The 27389-nt window shown below is 39.5% G+C and overlaps 1 protein-coding gene across 2 annotated transcripts in view; it reads right to left on the reverse strand.

The window, feature by feature from the left end:
* Positions 1-481: 481 nt before the first annotated feature.
* Positions 482-27389, reverse strand: part of slc8a4b (solute carrier family 8 member 4b) — a 57758-nt gene continuing 30850 nt past the window's right edge. For both annotated transcript variants that reach the window (XM_058395994.1, XM_058395993.1), the window contains exons 6-10: positions 7944-8050; positions 5360-5484; positions 4621-4720; positions 4050-4322; positions 482-2495 (exon numbers count right to left, since the gene is read on the reverse strand). In XM_058395994.1, the coding sequence (XP_058251977.1) occupies positions 2116-2495; positions 4050-4322; positions 4621-4720; positions 5360-5484; positions 7944-8050 (985 nt within the window). In that variant the 3' untranslated portion in view covers positions 482-2115. The remainder of the gene's footprint in view (positions 2496-4049; positions 4323-4620; positions 4721-5359; positions 5485-7943; positions 8051-27389) is intronic.

Below are 27389 nucleotides of genomic sequence, written 5' to 3' on the forward strand. Positions count from 1 at the left end.
AAATATTTGTGGAATCAAAAACAAAACACACAAATGAGGTTGAACATGTGCTGCTCTGTCCTGTTGTTCTGTTTATTATTCAATCTGCCCCACTTACTGTGCAAAACTTAATCACTTCTCAATGAATTGAAATCTGTGTGCGTGTGTGTGTGTGTGTGCGTGTCTGTGTGTGCGTGTGTGTGTGTGTGTGTTTGCACCCAAGTGTATCCATGCACAAAGACAGTGACAGTGAATGCTGTGAAACGTGTGTCTGTGTCAATGTGTGTCAAAATAAGGTCTGCACTGTGAGATGCCTCTGTGTGTGTGTGTGTCCTTTCTGCTTGTCAATATACAAATTCAGTGAAACTAGTGAAGAAGCCAATAACACACACACACACTTTATAACTGTGTGTATAAACTATAACTGCCCTAAAGCTACTTTCTCATAACTGATCACTCAGTTTTCTAAATATTATATCACAAACTCAGTATTAATGCTCTCTCTCTCTCTCTCTCTCTCTCTCTCTCTCTCACACACACACACACACACACACTCAGTCTAGCTAGATATGGAATGCAATTAAAACACTTATTTCCTCATTGGGATGCTTTGGGTTGGACGCTTAACACACACACACACACGCACACACACACGCACACACAAGCACACATGAGACAATGACTCTGCGCTGGTCGCCTAGCAACAGGAATAGCTAAAAATACCCCACGCACGCATTCTATCACTCAAAACAATGGATCAGGCATCAGTAGCTACTTAGAATAGCTAAATATCTGCACAAGTACTAAATCTGTCACACTCATTTTCTTTTTTCCCCTCGCTGTCTCTGTTTCCTCTCTGTGATGGACGACTATTCTGAGCACAGAAATACAGGACTGAGAGAGGAGGAGGAGGAGGAGGAGGAGGAGGAGGAGAAGGAGAAGGAGGAGGAAGTAGTCGTAACTTTGCCTGTTCCTTTCTCCTTCTCCTATTCAATCACTATACAAATAGTCACAGACACTTCATCTTCACAGCACAGGTTTTAAAGCCAGCTGTAACGAATACTGAGCTTGACCACAGAGAAACAGTGACGATTGATAACGTACAGTACCATTTGACCTGGACATTAACGACAAAGTAATCAATATAAAATAACAATAATCATAATAATAATAATAATAATCATAATAGTATTTTGGGACACATGAAAGTCAGTGAGTTCCTGTAGACACACAAGCAGGGACTGAGCGTGTGTACATGCACTGAACACACATGGCAAAGGTCATTTCCTGTTACTGTTCAGTATTTCCATAGTAACACTTCTCCCCTTGGTGTGTTGGGAGTGGCGGCCATGTTGTAAATGCCACCTCCTACTGCTTATATAGATCAGTACAGCGTAGCACAGCTCTTTCTTCTTCACTGCATGCTTGAGATTCAGGTACGAGCCTTGGACTAAATGAGCTTCATGTGTCAGTGGGAACTCTTCACTGGAAAACCTCTTTAGTGTACGACAGCAGGATCCACAAAAAACCAGCTCATGCAGTTTGAAATGTTTGATCTTCGGCACCATCCAAATAATTTTAGACCTGTCTCACTGTCTTTTAGGTTGTTTTCCAGACTGAGGATTGTCTCAGTGTGTGTTTTTCTTCGAAGAATCTCTAATGCTTTTTTCTTACAACGTCCTTCTGTACGCAAGCATGAACGTGGATATAGCATCATCATCTTATCCGCTTTGTCGCTGACAGTCTGCCTTGGTCCAAATTTCCTTCTAAAATACCATATTGACAATTACACAATAACGATATTGACACTTGACGCCATTCAAAAAGTGTAGAAAAACATAATCAGACGTCCTTCTATCTGACACAGGAGTTAGAATTGGCTCAAACAGGAAAAAGGGAACGAAAAAGGCTCATTGGTTACAGGATTAGACAATTTTCCAACAAGTTCTTCGAGTAAGGCAAAGGGACATAAGAATCCACAGTAAGGTACTTCATTATGGAACCGAGAGGATTAGAGAGGGGAAAATATTGTGGAACATGACACTCACAGTTCATTTAAATACTAAAACCTTAACGAAGCTGCTTATCTAGTGTGAGACGTAAACAGAAAGTCTCTTCACATACTTTATTTCTGTCTCAGAATCCAGGAATGTGGCAGTATGCTTCCAATGACGCCAGTAAAATGTAAATAAGCCAAAGACCGATGAAAAGCAAAGATGTGACCAGTTTGCAAGTCCGTGGGCCACCCAGTTCTCCTCCTGACACCGAGGGGCGCCGGCGATACAGCAGCACACTTACACTCACCACACATAGAGCAGTGAAGAGTGTGACAGAGAACGCCAGAGAGCCTGGGTTCACATAGAAGGCTTTGCCCTTGCTGCGCCAGTACACGGCGGCGATGGTCCATGCCACACCGATGCCCAGGAACACGTTCACTGCGTTGCTGCCCGTCACGTTCCCAATAGAAGCGTCAGCATACTGGTCCTGAATGGCAGCTACCTTACTGGCAAAAGTGTCTGTGGGAAAGAGAAAAAGAAGCAGGGAATACAGTTTAGTCAGACCATTAATACATCCGTTTATGCTGCTAATTGGAAATATGCTCAAATTATTAAAAGCTAAGTGACAAAAACAAACCCCAAACTACAAGGAGAAACTAAAGAGAAGAAAAAAGTTGAATAGAAGTTAGATCAATAGGAGCAACAGGTGGAAAAAGGATGGTCACGGAAATGAAGTACACTAAAGATTCATTAATAATAGAATTAATAGATTTATTTTATTTAATTCAGTCACTGGAATTATAATTCGATAGGTGTTTTTAAGTTGATTCACTCAAGTGCTTATTAGAGATGAATAAATGTAATAAAGAAAAAAAAAATGTGGACATAACACTGACTGTGATAGAACATGGTGTATTATAGTTGCAATATTTAACACATTCTATTATAGTTTGGTTCTCTGTATGAGAAAGGTGATATTTATTTCTCATATGTATATATATATATATATATATATATATATATATATATATATATATATATATATACATATTTATTCTTATATTTATTATATGTGTGGCAGTCTGAGAAAACATGATGGATGTCACTGTAGCTGAATTCTGACAAAACAAAATAATGATACATCTGACCAGAATTACATTTCGAACATACTTTGACCACTTTAACTGTAAATATAGTTCACCAAAATAATGGTGTAAATGTTTTATTTATTTATTTATTTATTTATTTAATCTTGCCCATGTTAAAGCCAGTTAAACATCGTGTTAAATACAGGCATCTGAAGCTTAGACTTTTGTTGAACTCAGTGAAAATGTCTTCAAGGCTCCTATGACACAGTCAAGGGGAAATCTTTAAATGGTTTATTTCTCTTCAAGAAAGTTACTAGTTATTATCTCTTCATGTGAATATTATGTGAACCTCCAGTAGTCAGTCAGCTGCATTTCAGCCCTGATAGCTGCTGCAGATTTGTCTGACATGTGAAACTGTTTTCATTGACTCTTATTTCACCTGCGCCTTTTCTCATTTAATATATTCTCAATTAGGCTTTGGTTTAAGTCTTTTAATATAAATTGTGACGAGAGATAAAAAATAGCACTCAATTTACATGCAGAACTTTAACTTTCCTCTCACTCAGATCAGTATAACGATGAATTGATGTTATATTTTTATATTTTCTTATGTGACATTGATAGTGTTCATGATGTTCTGTGTTGCTTGGTTTAGAGTAATGGTATATCCCCTGGTATGTTGGGGGGTGTGGTTATGTTGAAGGAAGGGATTTCCTTTTTGGTGAGGAGAAGCATAGGCTGAGAAGTAAAGAATAAAAGAATACATCAATACTCTTTTTTGAGGTGTGGGTTACAACCAAAACAGTAAACCAGTATTGCAAGAATTTACTCTCTAATGTTAAGCTTTAGCTTCTTCAATAAAGACCCAGAGTTTACTTGTACTACATTTCTAGCAACCAATAAAAAACACAACGCACCGTGTACGTTGGTGTGAATTAAACATGTGATTCTTTATTGTTATTCATTCATTCATTCATTTACAGACCTGGCACTGAGGTGCCCAGTGCTACAAACACCACGGCTGTAACGGAGTCCTTCAGGCCGATGGTGCAGCCGAAGTGGGAGGCCAGATCACCCGTCACTGCCGTCAAGACACCAATCAAAATGATCGATACGAGGAAACACGCCCAGCCGTTCCAGTACTCAGTGGGAGGCACAAAGGCGAACAGAACTTTCCAGAAGACCGTAAGGAAGTGCATGATGTAGTCAAAGCAGGAAGGAAGGCGTTCTTCGCCACTCTCTTCCTCATCATCATCGCCTAAAGGGCAGAAGGGCAAAGTGTAAACTATGAAAAGCTGCTAGATCATGAATATTTCATGTTGCATAACAGCCGAGAAAGGGCAGTACAGAATAAATATGGATCAGCTGCTCAAATCATCAATCAAGCCACTCGGGACTGACGTGAGGTCAGACTGGATTAACCTTCTGTGTTTAGACATTAGATTCTTTTAATTATCCATTTCAGTGGCACAAAGAGGCCAAGTATATTTTCATAATCTCAGGATAAGCTCTCGAGATCTAGTCTCCAGCTTTAAGTGACAAGTGTTGCAGCTTACCTGCGCTTACGGTTACTGCGCTGACGAACTGCTCCCTCCAGCTGCTGCTTCCAACTACCAGAGCCAGATTGGTCTTTTTAATGAGCTTATCTACTGTGCTCTACACACACACACACACACACACAAACAAATGCACTTTACATATTAAACATTAACATTTCTAATGTTCTATAAATTCATGGGCTTTTAGACTAATAACTAGGACGGAAAAAAAGTGGACATGGAAGCTATAATGATGCAGTTTGGACTAATTATTATCATATGGGATAAACATAAAAAGTCAGCTTGCTGGTTCACAGTAAATTGTTATGATGTGGCACTAAAATACGTTGGAAAAGTACCTCCTGATTTATTATATATTTCACATAAAAATGTAACAACTGATGCACATGTCGTGAATTTGCTTAGTGGTGTATTGTAACAGTGGTGATGTGAAAGCCTCTAGAAGCAAACAGTGGAACACTGCTGTAATACTGGGGAAAACCCATTAATCTGGACACATACTGGAGGCTGGGTAGTAGTTCTTTAGTGCTAAAGCTATATCACTAATTTTTCTCTGCCTGAGGATGACTCTATGGCTTGTTGGGCAATTTGTTACAGATGATTGATGGACATAAATGTGAAAAGTATACAAAATCAATAATACTGCCTAAACGCTAAAGTGGAGGAATACAATGCTGTGTGACAGAATACTAGACGCTACTGCCATATGCTGGAATTTCCTTTCCGTTATCGTTACCTTGAACTCATAGGACTCCTCAATCACCACTTCCAGCCTGGTGTGGTCTCCTAGACTGGGACACCCCATTTTAGCTACCTCTTCTTCCTCTGCTCCCACTGCTGGCTTGTTTTCATTGGAGTCTCCTAAAGAGAGAGAGAGAGAGAGAGAGAGAAAGAGAGAGATAAACAGACTAACAGAGACTGATAAGTAAATGGCTAACCAAGAGGAAACAGAAAGATACTTGTCTCCATTTAGCTCCTGAAAAGCAGGAGTTAAATAAATCTCAGGAGAATGGTGGTGTTAATTGAATGGCAGAATAAGGTGTGGGATAAGGCCATGCCAGGACAGGATATGTAATTAACACGAAGGCAAGGTGGTAGCCTGCAGTCACTACATTTGCTCTAGCTGATCCCGTGACAGCCAATTATTTTCCTGAGGTAACAAATTTCCATGCAGCTTGGTATTTGCACCTAATGCTGCACCATAAACATCTGCTCTGAAATTAACTTAATGCATTAAGTGAACTAAATTAAATCATAAACGTCATTTTCTTCTGTCACAATCATACTCTTCGTTAGCTGTCACTGACTCTCTCTGTCTCTCTCTCTCTCTCTCTCTCTCTCCCCAGTATACACTTTTTATAAATCTTGCCTGGTAAACTGAATGTAAGACCTAATGACTGTGGTTTCCAGTGATTGTATACAACAACACTTTGCACACACAGCATGGACAGGATGGTAACATTAATCCTTATGACAGTTCCTGAGATCGACGTTAGCTAATGAGTGTCGTCTCATTAGTAAGGGTCTCTACAGTGCATGTGTTAAAGCTCTAGTGTGTGTGTCTGACATCTGATAGTCATTAATGGTGGATTATATAAGAAGATTTTTATGCTCATGCAGCCTCCTGGCATCTAATCTAATGGCTTAAGAATTGAGTACTGAATAGGGCTGGGTCCTGTATATTGATATTGTGATATAATGCATGATTGTACAGATAAGTTTCTGAAAGTATTGTGAGTATGGTATGTGTGTATTGTATACTTTTGTATTACTGATCAGTTCCACTGTGAATACGGGTAACTGATATTTTTGTTAATACCAGATTTCCCAGATACTGATTAGTCAGAAGGACAAATTCTCTCTAACAGCACAGCTCTAAAAGTATTTCCAGCTGCAGGAAAAGTTGCAGGTTAATATTAATACAATCATCAAACAAACAAACAAACAGCGTATGCTGCACATTGTTACAATGAGTTGTATACAGAGGAACCCTGGCATACAAATTTAATCCATTCTGGAGGTGAGTTTGTAAGGTGAAAATTTGTATTGTGAAACAATTTTTTCCAGAGGAAATTATGTAAATGCAGATAATCCATTCCAGATACCCCAAAATATTATCATTACCAATACGAAGCATATGTAAACTGTAAGGCTGCTTACAAAGAACTGACCCAAGCCAAGCATTGCATGTCAAGGATCCTCACAGGAAGTCATCCCACCAAGCATGGGCTAAAAATGGAACAGACCACCCATGCCACTAATCTGTCAACAACAAAAAACTCACTTTAACTGAACACATGCCGAAGGCAGCAGTGGTATCATGGGTTGACTCTTTCAACAGTTTTCACTGACCGAAAAAATTTGTAAACTCGCTTCGGTTGGTTTTGCTTGGCTTTTCACTGAGGCAAACATGTTTTGAACAGCTCCAGGATGTACCCACAACTTAGCCGACATTCGGTCCGGTTCGTTCGTATGCCCAAAATGCTTTGTATGCAAATGCAAATTTCTTGCAAAATTTCAATTATTAAGGCGAAAATTCATTAGGGAGGACATTCATATGCTGAGGTTCCACTGTATTTAGATTTTTGGAAGGAGTTGCATTTAAACAAACTACAAATATATAAATAGACAAAAAAAATTATATTTACTTAATAAGACATGGAAATTGCAAATGACTAGTGTAAGAGGAATTAAACAATCAGAGATGTGCTGGAAGAGTAATGCATTGTAAATTCCCACCACACAGCATCACATCACCACATTATTGATTGTTATTTTCATATAACACTCTGCCCACATGCAGCCTAGACATGCTCCTCTCACAACTAGCACCCAGGTGCTGAAAGGACAGCGCCACTTCAGCACTCCTATTATTGTGGACAGTGAGAAGGTACATGGCTGCAGTGTGGGGTGGCAGAAGCAGCCACAGCAGGCAGCCAATCAGAATGAAGGAAATCAGTCACCCTCCAGCCGAAGCCAGGAGAGTAGAAAGAGGTGCCACACACACACACACTTGCTAAGGTAAGCCAGTGGCAGTAATTATTGGTGAATGCTTTCTTCTCCTTTCCCTAACCTGCTGAAGAAATGGAGGATGAAGCTCCCTGGGCTCCTGGAACTCCTTACCACAGAGTATACCACTACAGACAGCACTCCTCACCTCCACCCCACCTTCTTTCATCTCATCTCACCTCACCCTAGAGGCTTTAAATAAAAGAGCACTTTTTTCACTACCCCAGCCTCCTGCAGGTTTGTATTCAGACCATCCCAGCTGCAGTTCAATAGAACTAATAAAGACAGACACACAAACACACACTTTTTACCATGTTTCTGTCCAATCTCCAGGAGAACAGGCTCGCCCAATTCAATAGTGAAGCTTTTGTTTTTCTCATACTCCTCATCGTCAATGATCTTCACTTCAATAATCTTCCTGTAAACAGACAGAACAGATAGCATATTTGAGGTGCACTGGTCTCAGTTATACAACAAACCTAAGATGATGGTATCAATACACTCCACTTATAGTTTATATTCATGCATAACCTTCTCCACCATTTTCATCACAATAGTGCAAGAAAGATTTACACTTGAATATCACACACAAACACACACACACACACACACATACACACAGAAACTCTCAGAGGCACATCTGCACCAGGAAGCAGTCAACAGATTGAGAGCTACTTAAGGAGAGTGAAAAAGAGATAATGACTTAGTGTAAGAGAGAAAAAGGCTCAAGGGGAAAAGTGAGCAGCTCATTGTTCAAGATCCACTAGTGATGAGATGGAGAGGAAACAGATTAAACGAGTTAAAGAGGGAGAGAGAAACAAAATAATTGGAGACCAGTGTGAGTGACTGGACTGATATAAACACACACACACACACACAGAATATCAGGAACAAAGGAATGGAAGTCAGCTACATAAACTAGAACATATAATGCTTGGTCTCTTTTCACACAGGGCAAGACAGAACAAGGACAAAGTAATGAAAGTCAGCTATGAAAAATAAACTCATGTTTTGTCTGTTTCTCTATCTCTCCCTCTCTCTCTCTCTCTTACACACACACACACAATTTACAGAAAACTACAGAAAGAACAACAATCAATAAATCAGAAGTTTTTCCTCCAGAGTCAAATTTCCACACGGTGTAATCTTTGCTTATTTGATTGCAAAGCTGCTGTGACTGTGATACCTCGTCATCAATCCATATTCAATTAAAATCTGGTTAGCAAACTAAATTAGAGAAGCTTTTTCAACAAAGAGGGAACAAAGGAGAAAGAACATATTATTTATGTTTATATGTTCTGTTCCCGAGGAGCTGCTATGTTCAAATATTTACTAATGTGTAACATTAAAAAAACAGGAAAGATTCAAAATTTGGAAAAAATATATTATATGATGCATGATTTCAACACAGATTCTTCATGATATCTGACATAAATCCACATTAAAGTTTACAAGGCTTATTACAACAGCTGCTTTTGTTCATTTTGGAACAAAAATAACACCTGAGACACTTTCCAGGGTGTTAAACATCATGGAATCTGGCACTGTAGCTCAGAGACACATAAAATCCTGCAGAGATTTTTGTGAGAGATTTCGTTTTGGTGCTCAACATTAAGCACCATTGTGTGACTTTGACAGTAGCTCAGCTTTAAAAAAAACACAACAACAAACAAAACTCAATGGGCTACTTGGACAAACACTTCAGCATTCTAAACACGATGGTTCCTCTACTTCTGGTGCGTCCACTATAATGGCAGTGGTGCTATTTTACACCTGGTGTCTGGACGAATCCACAAAACTGAACACCACACACATTTATCAGGTATGATAGGAAGCATGCAGAGCTTCTTTTAACAAACTGGAGAAAGGTTTCAGGTTGTATATTGTGCCATACACACAGTAAACAAGCATAAACACCAAATCAAGTTAAAAAAAAAACATACTAATTCATAGGAACAAACACTAAAACAATTCACTGAGAAGACCGTGCTGTTGCTAACAGGTTGTCTTGCTGTCTCTCAAAAAGTAAACAATGCTTCAAGAGACGTGAAAAAAAAAACAGAAATAGGTTTTGAATGCAAATGGTCCATTGATCTGGGTTTTATCTGAACATGACATTAACATTAGTCAATCAAATTATAAAGGAATTGACCAAATATTTACACCGATCAGGCATAACATTATGAGCAGTGAGAGGTGAGGTGAATAACACTGATGATCTCATCATGGCACCTGTTAGTGGGTGGGATATATTAGGCAGCAAGTGAACATTTTGTCCTCAAAGTTGATGTTAGAAGCAGGAAAAATGGGCAAGTGTAAGGATTTGAGCGAGTTTGACAAGGGCCAAATTGTGATGGCTAGACGACTGGATCAGAGCATCTCCAAAACTGCAGCTCTTGTGGGGTGTTCCCGGTCTGCAGTGGTCAGTATCTATCAAAAGTGGTCCAAGGAAGGAACAGTGGTGAACCGGCGACAGGGTCATGGGCAGCCAAGGCTCACTGATGCACGTGGGGAGTGAAGGCTGACCCGTGTGATCCGATCTAACAGACGAGTTACTGTTGATCAAATTGCTGAAGAAGTTAATGCTGGTTCTGATAGAAAGGTGTCAGAATACACACTTTCAGACTACACAGCAGTCTACTAACATGGCACCCACCAGTAATCACAAACACTCTCACATTCACGTTCACCTTCATTCTAATCTCACACAATCCAATCACTGCAGCAGTACTTAAGGACTCACTTCTCTACAATACCCTGTGAAGTATACGCCCAGTGTCATGTACCTTTCTACACCAAGCCTTATGTTCTCCTGCTGTTGTGTTTATGGTTATTAATCTATGTCTGGTTACGGGTTTGTCTTTGTTTTTTGCAAAAAGTAATTTGTAGTGTTTGCATATCTTCTGACTGTTTCTTATTTTGTTCACTCATTCCCTTACCCCTCTAAAGGGTCAACTTACAAACTTCACTTGAATTAACAGAGTACTGGATATGGCATCAGGGACTGAAATGGAGCAAGCAAGTCGAAGAGGTTATGTTAAAAAGGAGCACTAAAACATAGTCATAAACCAAAAATGGTGCTCCATTGTAAGATTCCTTTTTTTTTCTGAAGCAAAAATAAAACATTCCTGACAAATGGTATTCATTTTATTGCTTTTGTTCTATTACTTAATTTCCTTCCTCTGTCCTGTCAGGTCGTGTCTCATTTTCAGATAACATGCTGTATATTTGTTGTTCTATCTTTTTACAGACAGTCAGGGAGACTGACATGCCATAACTTCGTATTATTTATTTGCTGTTATTAAAACTATGTTTTCCTCCTATCGCTCACGTTGTCTCTTTCCTTCTGATATTATTCCTCTTGTTTTCCCTCTTTCACCATTTCTCAATCCCCTCTCTCCATCCCCCACTCACTCACTCCTCTTCACTTGTCTCTTATTCGATTTTCCTGCTTGCCTTCTTGAAAACAATCCAGCTGCACAATTAAGATCTTGTCTGCTCTGTCTTTATCCTTCTTCCACTCTGTCTGTGACACACACACACACACACACACACACACACACACACAGCGATGCAGAGATTTCATCATAGGGCGTGGTGGCTATAAAGAGCATATGGCCTGTGATTTATTACTATGCACAGCCACCTGATCTCTAACAGCTCCTGCTGGTCAGAGTGCCGTTTGTGGATCTCTTAAAGCACCAGTGACAAACGTTTCTCATTCCTCTGAGTGTTTTGCATCCAAAGAGAGCCATTTTCAAAAGTCATCCACTTAGAGTGGCATTAAATCAAACCAAAGGCCCTTAAAGTAGCAGGGGTAACAAGCTCTCGCTTAAGGGTGCCAATGTAGAATCGATGCCACTGCTGGAGACCGAGAGAGCGAGAGTGAGAGAGAGTGAAAGCTTTCTGACAGCGCACACACACTGAGAGTTTGCAACACGTACACAAACACACACTAAAACTAAAGTTTACTTTAAACATAGCCTCTTATCTCTGAACTGCCCTGACTGATAATGCCAAAGAAAAGGTAGAAGAGGCTGGAGTATTTAGAGACACATCTCTCTTTTTCTCTCTCACACACACACTCAACATCCATAACATTTACAAGCAGGTTTGCTTTAGAACAGCAGATTTAAAGTCTTATCATTGTGACACACACACATACACACACACACGCACGCACACACACAGAGCAGTTTAGTATAATTGTTTCTAGAAGAACATAGACTAAACTGCATTAATCATCTAATCATGCAAATGTACATATAATCATGCAAATGTAAATCTTCTTATTCTGCATGCTCCACTAATAACCACAAATCTAGGAAGAGACATCATCTGTGTGTGTGTGTGTGTGTGTAAACAGATCACAGATTATCTGACCCTTTAGATGAAACTGTGGATTTGTTCGTCCTGTTTATGGGCATGTATATGAACAGAGGGATAGAAGGTAAAAAGTAAAATTAGACTGCATCCAGGCAAAGGGTCTGAGAAATCCATCATTTATGAGCTGCTCACATTCTCCAAAATTCACCACCTGCTCCTGTCTGTACACACACACACACACACACACACAGTGAGAGCTCCTTAAGGCGGCAAATAAAACACAGACAAACTATCTCACTCCATGGTAGGGCACAGTGAGGATAGAGGTGTATGTTTATGAGGCTTTAATCTGCTTCAGTATAACACGTTTCATGACACATGTCGCCTAAACACACAGGATTGTTGTCCTCCAGAGAGCCACTGAGCCACCTTGTTTTATCATTGCTGTTATTTGTAGTGTAAATTCAATTTGATGCATTATTTGTTCATTTCCTTCTGTTTTTTCTCTGGGGGTTGTGGTGGTAATAGGCTGAGAAGGTCAGCCCAGACATCTCTATTCCTGGTTTAGGAACAGAGATTACTGGAAAAGTAATTTCTATTACTTGTCAAGTTTCCACAAATGTTCCTAAATCAACAATGAGATATCATCAGCCATCAGGTCCAAGTTTTCTCCAGGGTCACTGGTTTCTGTCCAGTGGGAGCCAACCTGGAGGTATCGTAGTAGAGATCCTGGTCTACCTCGACTGGCTCCTCTTATTTTACAGGACTGGCACTACTCCAAGCTCACCTTATAATGGAGAGCAAGTCCAGCAACCCTGCCAAGGCACCTCATTACTTGCAATCTTTTTCCTTTCAGTCACTTGCCACAGCTTGTGACCATAGGTGAGAATAGGGTCATAGATTGACCAGAGCTTTTGCTTCACCATCACAGACTGGTACAGCGACTGCTACCCTGCTGCCACTAACCTGATCCATCTGTCAGCCTTACACTCTCTTTTTTCAATCACTTGTGAATAAGATCCCAAGAGACTTAAACTCTCACACCGGAGGCAAGGTCTCTTGTTCTACCTCAAGGGAGCAATCGTTCTTTTCCGGGAAAGAATCTTGGCCTTGGTGCTGATTTTCTTCCTCAGCACAAAATAATGTACTTAGCAGTGAAAAGGTTGTGTACACAAAGCAGATCCAGTCTAGATTGTGCCAAATGAGCATCTACTGCAAATAACATGCACATTACTTCTAGCCCTTCCTCCACATACTGGATATATCTCCATTCTTGTCAGTGTCTTAATATCCTGTCCATGAAAGCTACACTCATATTCCTGTATTCTAAGCTTTACTACATTATAATATGTAGTGAGAGAGAGAGACCAAGCGAAACCAAGGATGGAAGAATTGAAACATCGAATAACATGATATTGTTATGTGCGACCGCAAAGCACACAGTCCTGTGGAGTTCGAGATGCTCAGTGAACGCCTAAAGCAATGCAGTAGAATTCGTTTTATATGCAATGCAGTTGTCTCAAATTTCTCTCCCTCATGCCAGGAATTCTCTCCCCTCTATTTTACATTTTCATTTGTAAGATGCTTATATGAAATGCAACATGCAAGCACAAGCGACATAAACAGTTGCTTAGGACTCCATAATGCAAAAATGGGCCCATGAATCTGTGATCTGAAAACAAAACAGAATACAACTTATACAACTTGAAAAGTAGCCAAGTGATAAATCTAGTACTGAAAATAACATGATGAAGCTGAGAGCATGAGGGGAAACAACAAACTGGAAGCGAGAGGCAATCCAAAAACATCAGAAATTAAAAGAGAGAGAGAGAGAGAGCTATACTCAACAAACCTACATAAACCTTTAGGCAGGCTTATTCCATCAGGAGTCATCTGACAAAGACATAGTTTTTGTCTTGTTAAAATAACATTTAGGTTAGGTGTAGACTTTTATTCCCCATTAGGTGAGTTATAGCACTGTCTAGTGATTTACGTTCATGACAACTGACCTGTGGCTCACTGTACAGCTGTAACGAAATGACACCATCTTCTAAATGAGCGTAAATGGAATAGAATATAAATGCACCGAGCTACAAAGTCAGCTGTCATGACATTCTAATGTAAGTGTCATAACACAAGCTTGTGTTAATATAATATCTGTCAGGGATCCTGCTTACGTAATGTATTAAGAGACATCAAAACTGACAACAGTATTTATGTCATTTGTTAGGAAGAGATTTGCTAAATCAGTATCACTAGGTTTAAGGTTTAAGGTTTAAACAAACCACGAACATTAGCATTAATACACCACAAGCAGCATTAATAAAGTCACTTTTCTTTGTATTAATGGACGTGTCCAAAATAAATAAAATAAAACAAGTCAGCACATCATCATGAACCATTGCTCATTCTGTCACAGAAAATAAGTACACATTGACCAGTATGCACCAGCATCTTATATGTGGTTGTTAACTGGCAAAATTCAGAACTCTAAAATAGCAATGTTTGTCACCCCCTCTCTTTTTTCACCTCAGTTTTGTCACTTGCCATTTCCCACCCACCAGCCAGCTCCTCCTATCATACAACTACCATCCAGGGAGAGTGAAGGCTAACACATGCTTCCCTGAGAAAAAGGGAGAAATCTTGCTCATGCTCTGTCACAGCACAGTATAAGAAAGCACTATCTACCCTCTTCTGCTTACATGAAGCTTACAGACACCAGCAATTGGTTAGAGTCACAGTGACTGACAGAGGCGAGGACATGACATCTTCCCACCCACAGAGCACAGCCAATTTTGCTTGCCTTGGCTCCAGGCCACAGATAGCTGTGACACTGTTGGGGGATCACAATTTTAAATCCCAGCTACGGTCTGTGAGCCAAAAGAGCAGAATTGGCGGTGATCTCTGGGCAAACACTTTCCTGGTGTGCTACACTAGAATCCATGAATAGCAGGTTTTAATGTTTAATATTAACCCAGAGATCAGTTCTCAACTTCATTTATATGTGGACTTATTTTTGGTCATGGATTGAATAAACATCCAACCTCATGAGGATGTTACATAGCATTCCTAAACGTTCAGAAACCACTCTGGTACAAGCAAACAGCTCAACCATGCAACAGGAAAAGATTAGAGGTTTTTGCTTTAATGTTGCCTCTTTGGCTGTTTTGGGATAATCTTATGATCATACTTCGAGACCAGTAACTACACACACACACACACACACACACACACTCATACACGTACTTATACACACACTAAGAGCGACACTGTGTGAGAGAGCATCACCAGCAGCACAGGAAAGATTTCAAAGTGAAATGGTTTGAAATGAGTTTTTTAGGAAATGTTTTTTTTAAAGCCTTATTTCTAATTTCGATTTCTCTTCCCTAATCCTACTAGTATCTGCAATCAGCCATAACATTAAAACCACTGACAGGTGAATGGCATTGATTATCTCATAACAGTGGCTGCTCTCACAAAGTGCAGCAATGTAACAGTCAGTTTTCCATGTTGATGTGTTGGATGAAAGAACAAATGGGCAAGTGTAAGGATCTCAGTGGCCTATGCGTATATATTGCTCACGTGGGATAAGATGGCATCAGGATGCTCTATGGGAAGAAGGCAAGCCGGCGGAGGCAGCGTGTTCTGCTCTGGGTTGGGTCCTGGTATTAACACTGACAACCTTGATGACATGTACCACCTACCTAAACATTGGTGAAGACCAAGTACACACCTTCATGGCAACAACCTTTCTTAATGCAGTGGCCTCTTTCAGCAGGATCATGCCACCTGCTACACTGCAAAAATGGTTCAGAAATGGCTTGAGGATCATGATAAAGGGGTGTTTACTTGGCCTCCACACTCCCCAGACCTCAATGCGATTGAGTATCTGTTGGATGTGCCAGAAAAACAAGTCTGTTCCATGGAGGCCTAACTTCTTACAGGACTTAAAGGATCTGCTGCTAAAGTTTTGGAGCCACAGTGCACCCTCAGAGGTCTTGTGGAGTCCATGCCTCAATGAGTCAGAGCTGTTTTGGCAGCACAAATGGGATCTACACAATATCAGGCAGGTGGTCATAATGTTGTGGCTGAAACATGAAAATAGGTTCATACGAATAGTCATAATTTTGCAAGTGTGAGACAAGGAGGGTCATTTATATTTTAGAAAATCAAAAGATATGATTAGTATGCACATTATTTAAAAAAAAAAATCAACCCATTGGTTAAAATGTCAAATTTCTTATTTTTTCTTTTTCATTAAACATTTATACTGGTTTATCCATCTTCCTTTCGCTTCATGAGAAACTAGTTTGCTCTTCCTCGCTTGCCATCTATAATATTCCCAATTCTTTCTTGTGTCTTCATGTATGTTTAAACAACCACATCACTCTCTCTCTCTCTCTCTCTCTCTCTCTCTCTCTTTTGCCCTTTCACTTTTTTTTTCTCTTTCATTACCTATTCATCCCTTCTTGCTTTCTAAATGTTTTATGAGCTGAAAAATATTTTGCAGGGCCTGGCAGTCCGACCTAAAGCTCTCTCACTACACGTATTTCATAGAGATGTCTCATCAGGAGCTGAAGGTGAATGTGTGATTGACAGAAGTCATCCTAGTGGCAGCGTCTTGCAAAGTGCCAAGCTGCCAGCTGCACCTACTGGCCATCTACCTCACCGTGCCAACAGCTGGCCTGGACATTGGCTTTCCTCTCACATCTCTCTATCTTTATCTGTCATCAATTTTAATCACACCACACCTCCTTTCCTTCTGTTTACTTACACCTCTTTCCCTATCTTAGCTACACATATAAACACATGTACACACACACAAACAAATCCACCTCTAGGACTCTCTCCCTTGTTGAGTTTTTCTGTCAACTTTATTGATTTAGCACACAATAGCACGCGCTAATCGATAAGCACAACCTGCCACCTTGTTACTACATGAAAGCTGCACATGTTTATACTCCACTCTCCAGCACTCTCTCTGAAGATTCTCTTTTCTTATCATTTCCACGCTTTTTAATTAGAGTTTATTTCTGAAATTTTAACCAAAGATGAAGTCTGTACCAGGTAGCTTTTCTTCACTTCAGCCGTGACACAAATTCCTGTCTCTACACAGCATTTAGGACTACAAACTGTCACATAAAAAATATATTTAACGACTCATTGTGATCATCCCGTGGCTGAAATTAACATACAGCACAAGCAAGAACAATGTAAGTGAAGTTAAACATAGCTTAGGAGCAAGCTAATGCTCGCATGCAAAGTCACAACAAAATCAGAATGACATGTCCTTCTACTTGGGTGTGCACAGCGAGAGCCCACCCCACCCCTCTCCACTAGCACATTTTGCACTAATCCAGAAGGAAGCAGGAAGAAAGTGGTTAGAACGTGACTGTCAATGCTCACACTTATTCCCTCAGAGCAGAACACTTTTGAAAAAACTTTTCAGAAGTGCTGAGTGTTCTCGAGTGGTTTTTCTTTTTTTTTTCTTCCATGTTACTAATCAGGTCACAGCTCAAGTGAAAAGATGAAGAGGAAAATGTGCAGGTGGAAATATTCAGCCCAGTAATGAGCGACTATAAGTAGCTTTATATTACTCCAGTATGACATTTTCACTGTAAATCTGGGACGGTTGTATCAGATGCGACTATCCTACATGAACTACAGTACCTTAGTTACTACCATTAACTAAGATAAGCCTCCTCCTGGTCATAGTAAGTCTATATATAAAGAAATAATCCTAATGTTTAATCATATTAATCATAATAAACCCAATTATAGACATTATAGCTAGATAATAATCGAATACAATGCGGACTTAATAACAGTAACAGTGTTGTTATGCTAACAGTGGGCACGCTGCATGAGCCTTTTCTATTTCACAGCAGCACAAAAAGATATTTTGAAGAGTTGGCAGCTTTACACAAAGATGACACACTATCAGACGAGTTTTGGCTGAAGTTACGCTCCTCCAGGAAGCCCCCCTTTTACACAAAAACATCTAGTGTGACTAAAAAAGCACTGATATACGCCCCCTTTGTTGTGCATGCTTAAAGCTAATTAAGCCGGGTAAGTGATAGTTACATTACAAGCTTCCAAATTGGTAAGCTTCCAAGTTGATAACCAGCTCCAACTGTGAACTAAAACTATTTTTATTTTTTTATTTTTTTATTTTTATTTTATTTATTTTTTTTTGCATATTCTACAGACTCAGGTATACAAGGTCATTTTAAATGAAACTGCTGACCTTGCATGGCACAATTAATAAATATAATATTATATCAATGTCGAATTCTCAAATCTGATTGGTCCAAATATGTTACAACATTTAAGATTAACAATAAAAAAGCATGTATTGTTATTTAACCAAGAAGGCATATATTGAAGCTTTGTGTAATGCGTATACTGTCCATTTAGCATGAGAGCAAAAAAGAAAGCCTGGTGAGGGAACAATTTTTTTTTTTATAGCTGCTATAAAGTTAGCGGTGACTAACATTTAACTATAAATAACTGTAACTAGAAAACTATTTTCAAAAAATGCAATGAAGGGTGTAACTTCAGTAATGCCACTTCATAGTGAGACACATCACTCCATTTCCCTATGAGTGTTTTCCCATAACAGAATGCCGTGTCCTTATTTGCAACACCTTCTATAAAATGAATATCAACGTTCTGTCATATGCATACGCTGCATGTCAAGCATACATTCAAATGCCCTCAAGCTAGCCACTGTGCTATCTAATTAAGAAAATTAAGATATGCAATGCTAACTCCTTGTTTGACAAACTATGAAAGGAACCAAATAAACAAATACATTTTTTTTAAAAAGCCTGTGATTTGGAGAGACAGAATTTCCAGAGTTTCACAACCACTAATTAAACATACAGAGGATAGAAAATGAATACTCACATTTAGTTTTAGGAATTAAAATAGAATTAATCTGAATTTGGGGTAATTTACACGTAACATTTAACAAAGTCAAAGCGAACATTTCTAAAATGAAGTGCAAATCCAAAAAAAAAAAAAATGCAGCATCCTGGGCGACAAAGCTATGGAAAAGTACACATCTGGTGAGGGATATAAAAAGATTCCCAAAGCTTTGAAGATACCCCAGAGCACTGTAAAGTCTATCATTAAGAAGTGGAAAGTGCATGGCACCACCCACAATCTGCCCAAATCTGGACGTCCTTCAAAATTATGGAGAGAGAGGATGAAAGGAAACGAAAGACTTACAGGATTTCATGGCCAACATATGAAACCATGACCACAAAACACTATCAAAATGCTGCATATATCTGGCCTAGACGGGGTAGTGGCAAAATAAAGCCATATTGCAAAAAGTTCCATTTAAAGACAAGGTCCATCTGATGGCCAACTTGGGCATCAATAAAATAAAACTATCCTGACTGTGAAGCATGATTGTGGAAGCATAGTGTTGTGGGGTTGTTTCTTATCAGCAGGGACTGAGGAACTAATCAAGATTGAGGGGATGATGGATGAAGCTACAGGGAGATTCTGGGGAAGAACCTGATGACAGTCTGAAAATGGGTTCATAATGCAACAGGACACTGATCCGAAGCATAGCCAGAGCTAAAATAGAGTGCCTTGCTATGAACAAGGTGGATGGTCTGGAGTGGACCTTGAATTGAAAATCTATAAACTGAAAGTTGCTCTCAATCAGCAAAAAACAACTCCCAGTGTGAACAGTTCTGCAAAGAGTGAAGTAAAAACCACAAATCCTGGTTTGACAAGCTTTGGAGACAGAATAGTAGCTGTAGTTGCTCAAAGGTCTCAAAGGTGCCTCTACCAAGCACTATCTCTGGGGGGTGTATACTTAATAAAATGGGAAAATTCTTTACTGTCATAAAATGCTCTTGTTCCATTTTTTCCAAAATAAAATAAATCATTGGCTGTGTGGTTTGGCTCAGAAAAAACAAGTCCTATTTGGCATACCAAAAATGTAAGCTTTTTAAAAAAGGGTGTTTATTCCTTTTCTATCTGCTGTACATGGATGTAATTTTCAGAATAAATACACACAATGGTTTTTATGGATAGATATTCAACAGTAACACAGAAACGTCTGAAATGAATGTCAGATTACCTTAAGATCCTAGTACGTACCTCCTGAAATGCACATCCTTGCTCTATTTCTGTCATTCTACTAGTCTACAGCGTCACTCTCTCCTTTCTTTCTTGCTTCCGCCAGCATCCACTGTCTGCTTGTATCTAGCTCACCCCCAACACACATCTACACACACACTCACACATACATGCAAAGGTCTGCCATTTCAAAATATATTAAAACACTGCCTCATCAACACTTGTCTCTGTCGTGCTAATTAAGCTACTTTGAACTTGATAGAACGACTTTGGAGGCTCAAGAAAAAAAGTGAAAGCAGCTATAAGGCTTATAGAATAACATAACATAATATAATGCCAGCTCTACAGACATACTCTTATCTACAGACTGAATGTTACCAAACCACTATAGTTCCTCACTAAGGTATCAGGTAGCAACTACACTTGTAGTAGTACACTTGTACACTTGTAGAGTGAAACAGAAAAATAAGGTCATTGTCTGACACAATCAAATAATACAGTGACTAGATAATTAGAAGGTTGGCTGATGGATAGTAAAGCTGGCAGGGATTGTGTTTTAGCTTGGTAGGGCAGCATGTTCCTGATGACTAACCACACATCATGTATTTTCCTGTCCGTCATTATGGAGTTGTCCTCCAGAGGAGTCGGTTTTTCTGTTGCAATGGTGCACAATTCTGCCTAAGTACCAGAATCCCAGCAGAACTCGCTGTACACTTCAAACCTTTCCTGTCTGTCTAAGGGATGACAGGAGACCTGCTAGAAGATGCCCTCGCTTCCATGACAGCATTTCAAACCCTCGAACTTACTTCCTGCCCGCCCACTGCTCTGCGACATGGTGGCACTTACCTGATTGTGTCATTTACACACAAGTGTCATCATTCAGCTGAGTACAGTGACAGTCCCGCAGGAGTTACAGGCTTAGCTCAAGGGCACAATGGCAGTGGCTATCGGTCTTGTGTGCTGGACTCATAAGTTACAGTGCTAACATTTAGCTACACCTCTCTGTTCTGGTTCGTCTGCTTCACAAATGGACCCCTAAGCTATATATGACATTCGCATAGCATTCCATCACTCTGGAATCAGAGCCATGAACATATTTATCTGCATTATTGATCACATCCTAAACTTTAATATTTAGCAGATGCTTTTATATACACTAACGTACAACTGAGCTGAGCTCAAAGGGTGAGCAGCGGCAGCTTGGAGTACTGAGATGCAGCACTCCAGAGGTTTAACCAATGAGCCTCCAAGGCCCAAGTAAGTAAAAATAGATTTGTTCCTACTTAGTTATAACAAATCGCTGCTAACACAACAGAGCCTTGTGTATAAAACTCATGAAATTGTAACTGAAGGTGAAGGTGGTTGAGGCAGTGCCATTTCACTATCCCTGCTCCTGTCAGTCTCCTAGCTCCACCCACAGGTCAATACTCTGTATGCTATATTTGATATGAAAAATGAAACCCCCCTTATGTATACCCCTCTTATGGACTTTTCTCCTAGAAGATAGCAGAGCATTTACACCACAACCATAAGCAACAGTTCCTTCCCTGAAGCAGTCAGATTGCTCAACATCCTGCTGCCTGTTAACACTCAGCTGGACCCATCAAAACCAACCAAACAGCTACCACGGTACATCCATCACTGAGCAACTGCACTTTACATCTGCACCTATTGGACACCTTACTATTATGACTCTTATTGCTGCTACTATGATCAATTGCTGCTGTCACAGTCAATAGTTTACAGACAATGATTTGTACTACTTTTATCCACTCAACACTGTTTCTCTTGTCCTGTCTAGTTGGCTTTTAACTGTCCTGTGTATTGATTGTCCTGTGTATGTATTGTATTGTTTGTGCTTGTGTCACACTGTCATGCATTTGCACGTTAAGGAAATCTTTTCCTTTTCACAAATCATTTCCATTGTGTTTCGCAACAATTTTGTTTCATGGGAGCGTTTTCTTTTGCGATTTTTGAAACATCTGTTGAGACATCAGTAACCTAAAATCAGCAATGTGGTTTATGTGGAATATGTGGTGTATGTGACAAACGTGACTAACTAAAGTTCATTCCCAGACCCAGTGAGCAAGTTCCCCTTTTGAGTATTGGTTCCTTTCAGAGTCTCTTCCTTACTGTAATTCAAAGACGTCTTTCCTTTCTTCTGCGGTTGCTGGATTGCACAATGAGTCTGCAGTCCAGAAAAAGTGGCTTTGTGACAATACCCATTATAAAAAGCACTCTCCAAATACAATCACTACACAGATACGTACAGGTTAAGGTGCACATTGAGAATGAATAGAGGTAGTGATGATGAGCTTCTGAGCACAGTACCACAGAGAGCTGAGAGCATTGTAGAGCTCGAGGGATCGGCCCAGGACCTGACTCTACTCCTAATTAAAGACAAAGAGAGTGAAAATGAACAAGAAATAGAAAGGGAGAGAGAGAACGAGATATAATAAGATATAACAAGATATAATAAGAATAAGATGAGGAGCATAATTAATTATAACACATTTCACTTGTCTTACAGGAAGATAAGACTCTTAATCACACACCTCCCCACTGCACAGTCGCAAACGAAGCAGGATAATAAGAAAGAAACAAAGAAACAGGGAAAGCGCACACATCTATTAACGGTGCTTTGCGTCATATTCTATTTATTTCTGTACAGTAAAACCGCTCGATGACGTTCACTTAACAGAGTACCGCCGGACTCGTTGCTATGGCGACACACGCTTGTCCTCGGTCATGCAAGAGAGCTGTATTTCAAACTTTCTTCTCTTTACAATACATCACATCCTCTCAAAGCCATTCTAATCGCTGACTCCAATCACTGGCTTTCTTTAGGGCTATGGTTGCCTAATCAGATTTCCCATAACTGGACTATAAATCATATTTAACATCAGTCTAAAACCCAAATGGCCAAGAGGAATAGCACTCAGACAATCCTGGGAAGCGCTGCGGCTGCACAGACCAACAATGTGGATCTAAAGGGCTGATAAACCAATTTAATGTAATTTCCCCGCATCACACAATTATATTCATGAACAATTTTTTTTTCCACGCTGTAACTATTGCCTAACATTTCTGTTAACTTACCAACACTTTATCCATCCAGCTATGTAAATTTTAGATTTAGCTAAGTTACATTACAACAGAACACTGATGTGGAGTTAAGAGTTATTTGAATAACTGTGTATAATGTACATTATGTGATAAATTTAATAAAAATGTGTGTTTGTAATATGTATTTAAAATGATGTATGATATATTTCATTTAGCTTCATGCTCACAGGTGACAAATATACTTGGCTAGGCAAATCAGGCTAACTAGCTACCAGTGCAACAGAATGCTTTGAATTTACTTTGATTAATGTTATAATGGGGGAAAACACAACACTATTAATCCAACCGACTCAAAGGTTGAAGCTCATTAACTCTTTTATCAGACCCTCCAGGATCTAGAGATTTTGCCTTTGCGGAAATGAGCACAAAAATCATGCATACGCTGCAATATGTGGAGGAATTTGTAATTTTTCAATATTACCACAGATGTTTTTCAGGTTTGGGCCAAAACACGTCATATGCCATCATAACAACATGCATTCAACCAAAGATCTCTTCGATTCATGTCGGTCAAACATGAGTACAGCTACCAGAGAAAGTAATTACATATGTGTCTTCACTGGTAGGTGTTCACAAGAAGAATCCTGTGCTTACAATAAAAAAAAAAAATCTGCAATTTGCATCATAATTTTCTCAAAAACCTGCTGCAAAATCAAACATTTGCATAAAGAAATCCTGGAGAGACTGATTTACAGAGCAGTTTGCTAGAGTTTAATGTTAAAAAGCAGAATAAAATTGAAATCAAACTTGTACTCTTGTGAAAATCAGCAGGACAAGTGGAATCAGCAGTAAACATACTGCGCCAAAATTGAGAACTATGGGAAGAGAGGGAGTGTTATTGTAAATAGCGAGTGTCTCAGCAGTATGATTTATCCCATGGAATCGTTAAATAGATTTCAGAAAGATTGTACTAGACGTTCTTTACATGTTTTTTTTTTTATTATAGCCTAAGACAAACAGAATAAACACATTGTTTGTTTTTACAAAAGGTTTCCGTTACTATCCCACTTCCAAACGTAATAAAAGGCTCACATGCTCTTATCCTGGGAGCACTGTGTGTTCTGAAAGCTGTTCTGCCAAGATTTTTACACAAATGTTTACAAAAGTTAATAGAAATCTCGATGATCTGTTTGTTTGTTTTTTAAATTCAGCTTTGCTATGCTCACTTCTTTTTGTTCAGCTTGATGCCAAGACGCTAAAGATATTTTATGTTCCGTGAACGGTGTTAGCCTTGTGGTATGACGTATAACACTTATCTACATATATTACTATATATCTACATTAAAATCATAGAAATCGTTCTAAATCCTGGTGTCCTGCTGCTCTGAGGCATGCTGTACTATATAGAGTATATGATCATGGAGGAGCACATAAGAGACTTAACTTCACTATACAATTAGTGGATGCCATATGCAGTCCGTACTCTCTTAATGTGGTGGGCTAACAACCGGTCTGCATGTACGCCCTTGCAGACTGCTGTCCGGCACCAGAGAGGGCAGAGTGATGATAGTGGGTCCTATGTGAAAGCTCTAATCATGTGAGAACCCGGCAGCTTGTGACCTCCACATCCCTACAACCCTGCTCTTTAATTAGCTGGGTGGGTACAGCTATACTGCATGTACACATATAGGGTTACATTCATCCTAGTGGGGAAAGGACATAATGATCAATATTGATTTTAAAGGATGTTGATGGAGGGGTGACAGGAGGGAGCAAAAATACAAAGTGGTAGTGATGGAGTATGAGAAAGTGCAAGTGAATAAAAACACACAGATGAACACACACAGACACCTGGCCTCACATGAACACACACACATGGACACACACACACACAGAGCAATTTTTCTGGGTGGCTCCTAAACAGCACAAATTACAAGGAAACGAAAACTAGGTACTCTTTTATTTCTGCAACTGTCTCAATTGAACAAAAATTCAACTACCATTTATTAAAAGCACATGGAGCACATTTAAATAGAGCATGTCTATCTCTACATGGTAGATAATGGTTATTGCGTGTTACGGTTCAAATTACTAGCATGAAATACTTGACAAGGTTCTTTTTACAGTTAACAATTTTCCATTTTTCGAATGAAAAACCCCCTGTTCAGCTCATACTGTGCACAAAATGGGCTCAAGGCTTAAGGCTGTTTAAGTTATGTCTGTTATGCAAGTTGCAAATGACATGAAAACATGGTAGCTGAACACATTTAGCCTCAGAATGTGTGTGCTAGGCTAGCTAGAGAGCCTTAATTCAAGTTTAAAAAGACTAGGCTGCTGATAGATATGAAAATGAAAGTTAAGACATAGATAATAAAAATCCCATTAGTGTTTGTGCACAACTTATTGCTAGTGAATAACTAGCATGCTAGCTATGTGAGATAAGAGGAAGCTCTACACACTGCTTGTGATGCTTTAAAATGGCAGGTGCTGGGCTACTTATAACTGCCTGATTATTCAAAGCTCTGCTGGATGGAGAAGCATTGATCTGTTTTGTCATGCTAATACTTTAATCTGAATAAGTGCAGTAATGAGCTTGAGTTGTAATTTTTCTCGGATGCATAAAAATGACCTTACTTCATAAGGAATTATTCTTTTGCATTGTCCATAGTTAATTCCTCAAATCAGATTCCAAACATTTATCCTGTTGAGTCATTCCAGCATGAATAGAGCATTTTGTCTCTTGAGAGCCATTACCATGCTTACATGACACACTCCTCCACAAAGCATGATGGTACTTATTCTCTTGTGAGAGACATACCTGCTCAGGAACATAATTTAGAGATAGACAGAGAGAGACAAGAAGGGTGGATGGTCCTGGTGGTCATTCTTTGTGTTGTAAAAAAAAGCCTGTGATCAAAGATGCTATGATGTTGAAGTAAACCTCGATAAAAGGCTGTCCTTTCTGAGACTACACTAAAAAGTGCAGCAGGTAGCATTTGGACAAGATCTAAAATGTTAAAATGCAGATTTCGTCTAAGAAATTTTGACTCACAAGCATGCACACACACACTCACACACACACACATAAATCTGCATACATGTAGAGAAACAGACAGGAGAGGAGAGTTTTGTGTGTCTGTGTGTGTGTGTGTGTGTGTTTACTGGGTCAGGCTATAGATGGTGAACAGGTTGCTGAGCAGTTTGGAGCAGGAGGGGTCTCCCCGTCATGAAGCATCACCCGAGGGGCCATGCTCTACTTTTACACACACACACACACACGAATACACACACACAAAACTTCACAGAGTTATAAGCTCTTTGGGGTTTCTGGTGTGGATTTAGGCTTGGCTTGGGGAGAGCTTTCTGGGTCACTCTGAAGAAAAGAGAGAACAAGATGAACAAAGACTACAGAAGTAGTGTGTGTGTGTGTGTGTGTGTGTTTAAGTCAAGCAGGGAAAGATTTAAATAGGGATGCATAGTATCCATATGATGATTGATATGATCAGGAAGTATACACAACAAGCAACCACCTCACAATAACTAAGCAGAAAGTGTATGGTCAGTTAACATCAATGTAAAAAGAGAAGTTTAGCTCCACAGTCGTCAGCCCACTTCACAACACACAAAGCCACAACACACTTCACAACACAGTTCATGTGCAACATAATTAGTCATGCCCTATGCTTTCTGTGTGAGAAACACAAGATTTTCCTTCTCTGCTTTTTCTCTCTGTCAAACAGAGTGGCGTAAGCCACTGATACATCGAGTCTCATGGCCATGCTCTCACATCATGATCTTTGTTTCAGCGTCTCAGACACTTCTTCCTTGATGTCTCGGTATTAACCGTTGTCCTTGTTTTTGAGATTATGTTTGGCATAAGGCATAACTCATCCTGCAGAAGTAAAACTGTCACTTTAAATGAAATTGTCATATGAGGTAAAGGTCATGGCAGTTTCTTATACAAAATAGACTTTTTCTTGCATTTCCTCTTTTGTATGCTTCATATGCTCGTTCTCTCTATATACATTAGACGACTGTCCTCGCTGAATCTCATGTCACTGAGTCTCATCCAGCAAATTTTCTCCAGCTATTAAAGAGGAACAGAGGAGCGACTTCTTCTTCATCAGAAACAAACCCATTCTATGGAAATATACACTATATTGCCAAAAGTATTCGCTCACCCATCCAAATAATCAGAATCAGGTGTTCCAATCACTTCCATGGCCACAGGTGTATAAAATCAAGCACCTAGGCATGCAGACTGT

Source organism: Hemibagrus wyckioides, linkage group LG07, assembly GCF_019097595.1.
Source record: "Hemibagrus wyckioides isolate EC202008001 linkage group LG07, SWU_Hwy_1.0, whole genome shotgun sequence".
Lineage (NCBI taxonomy): Eukaryota > Metazoa > Chordata > Actinopteri > Siluriformes > Bagridae > Hemibagrus > Hemibagrus wyckioides.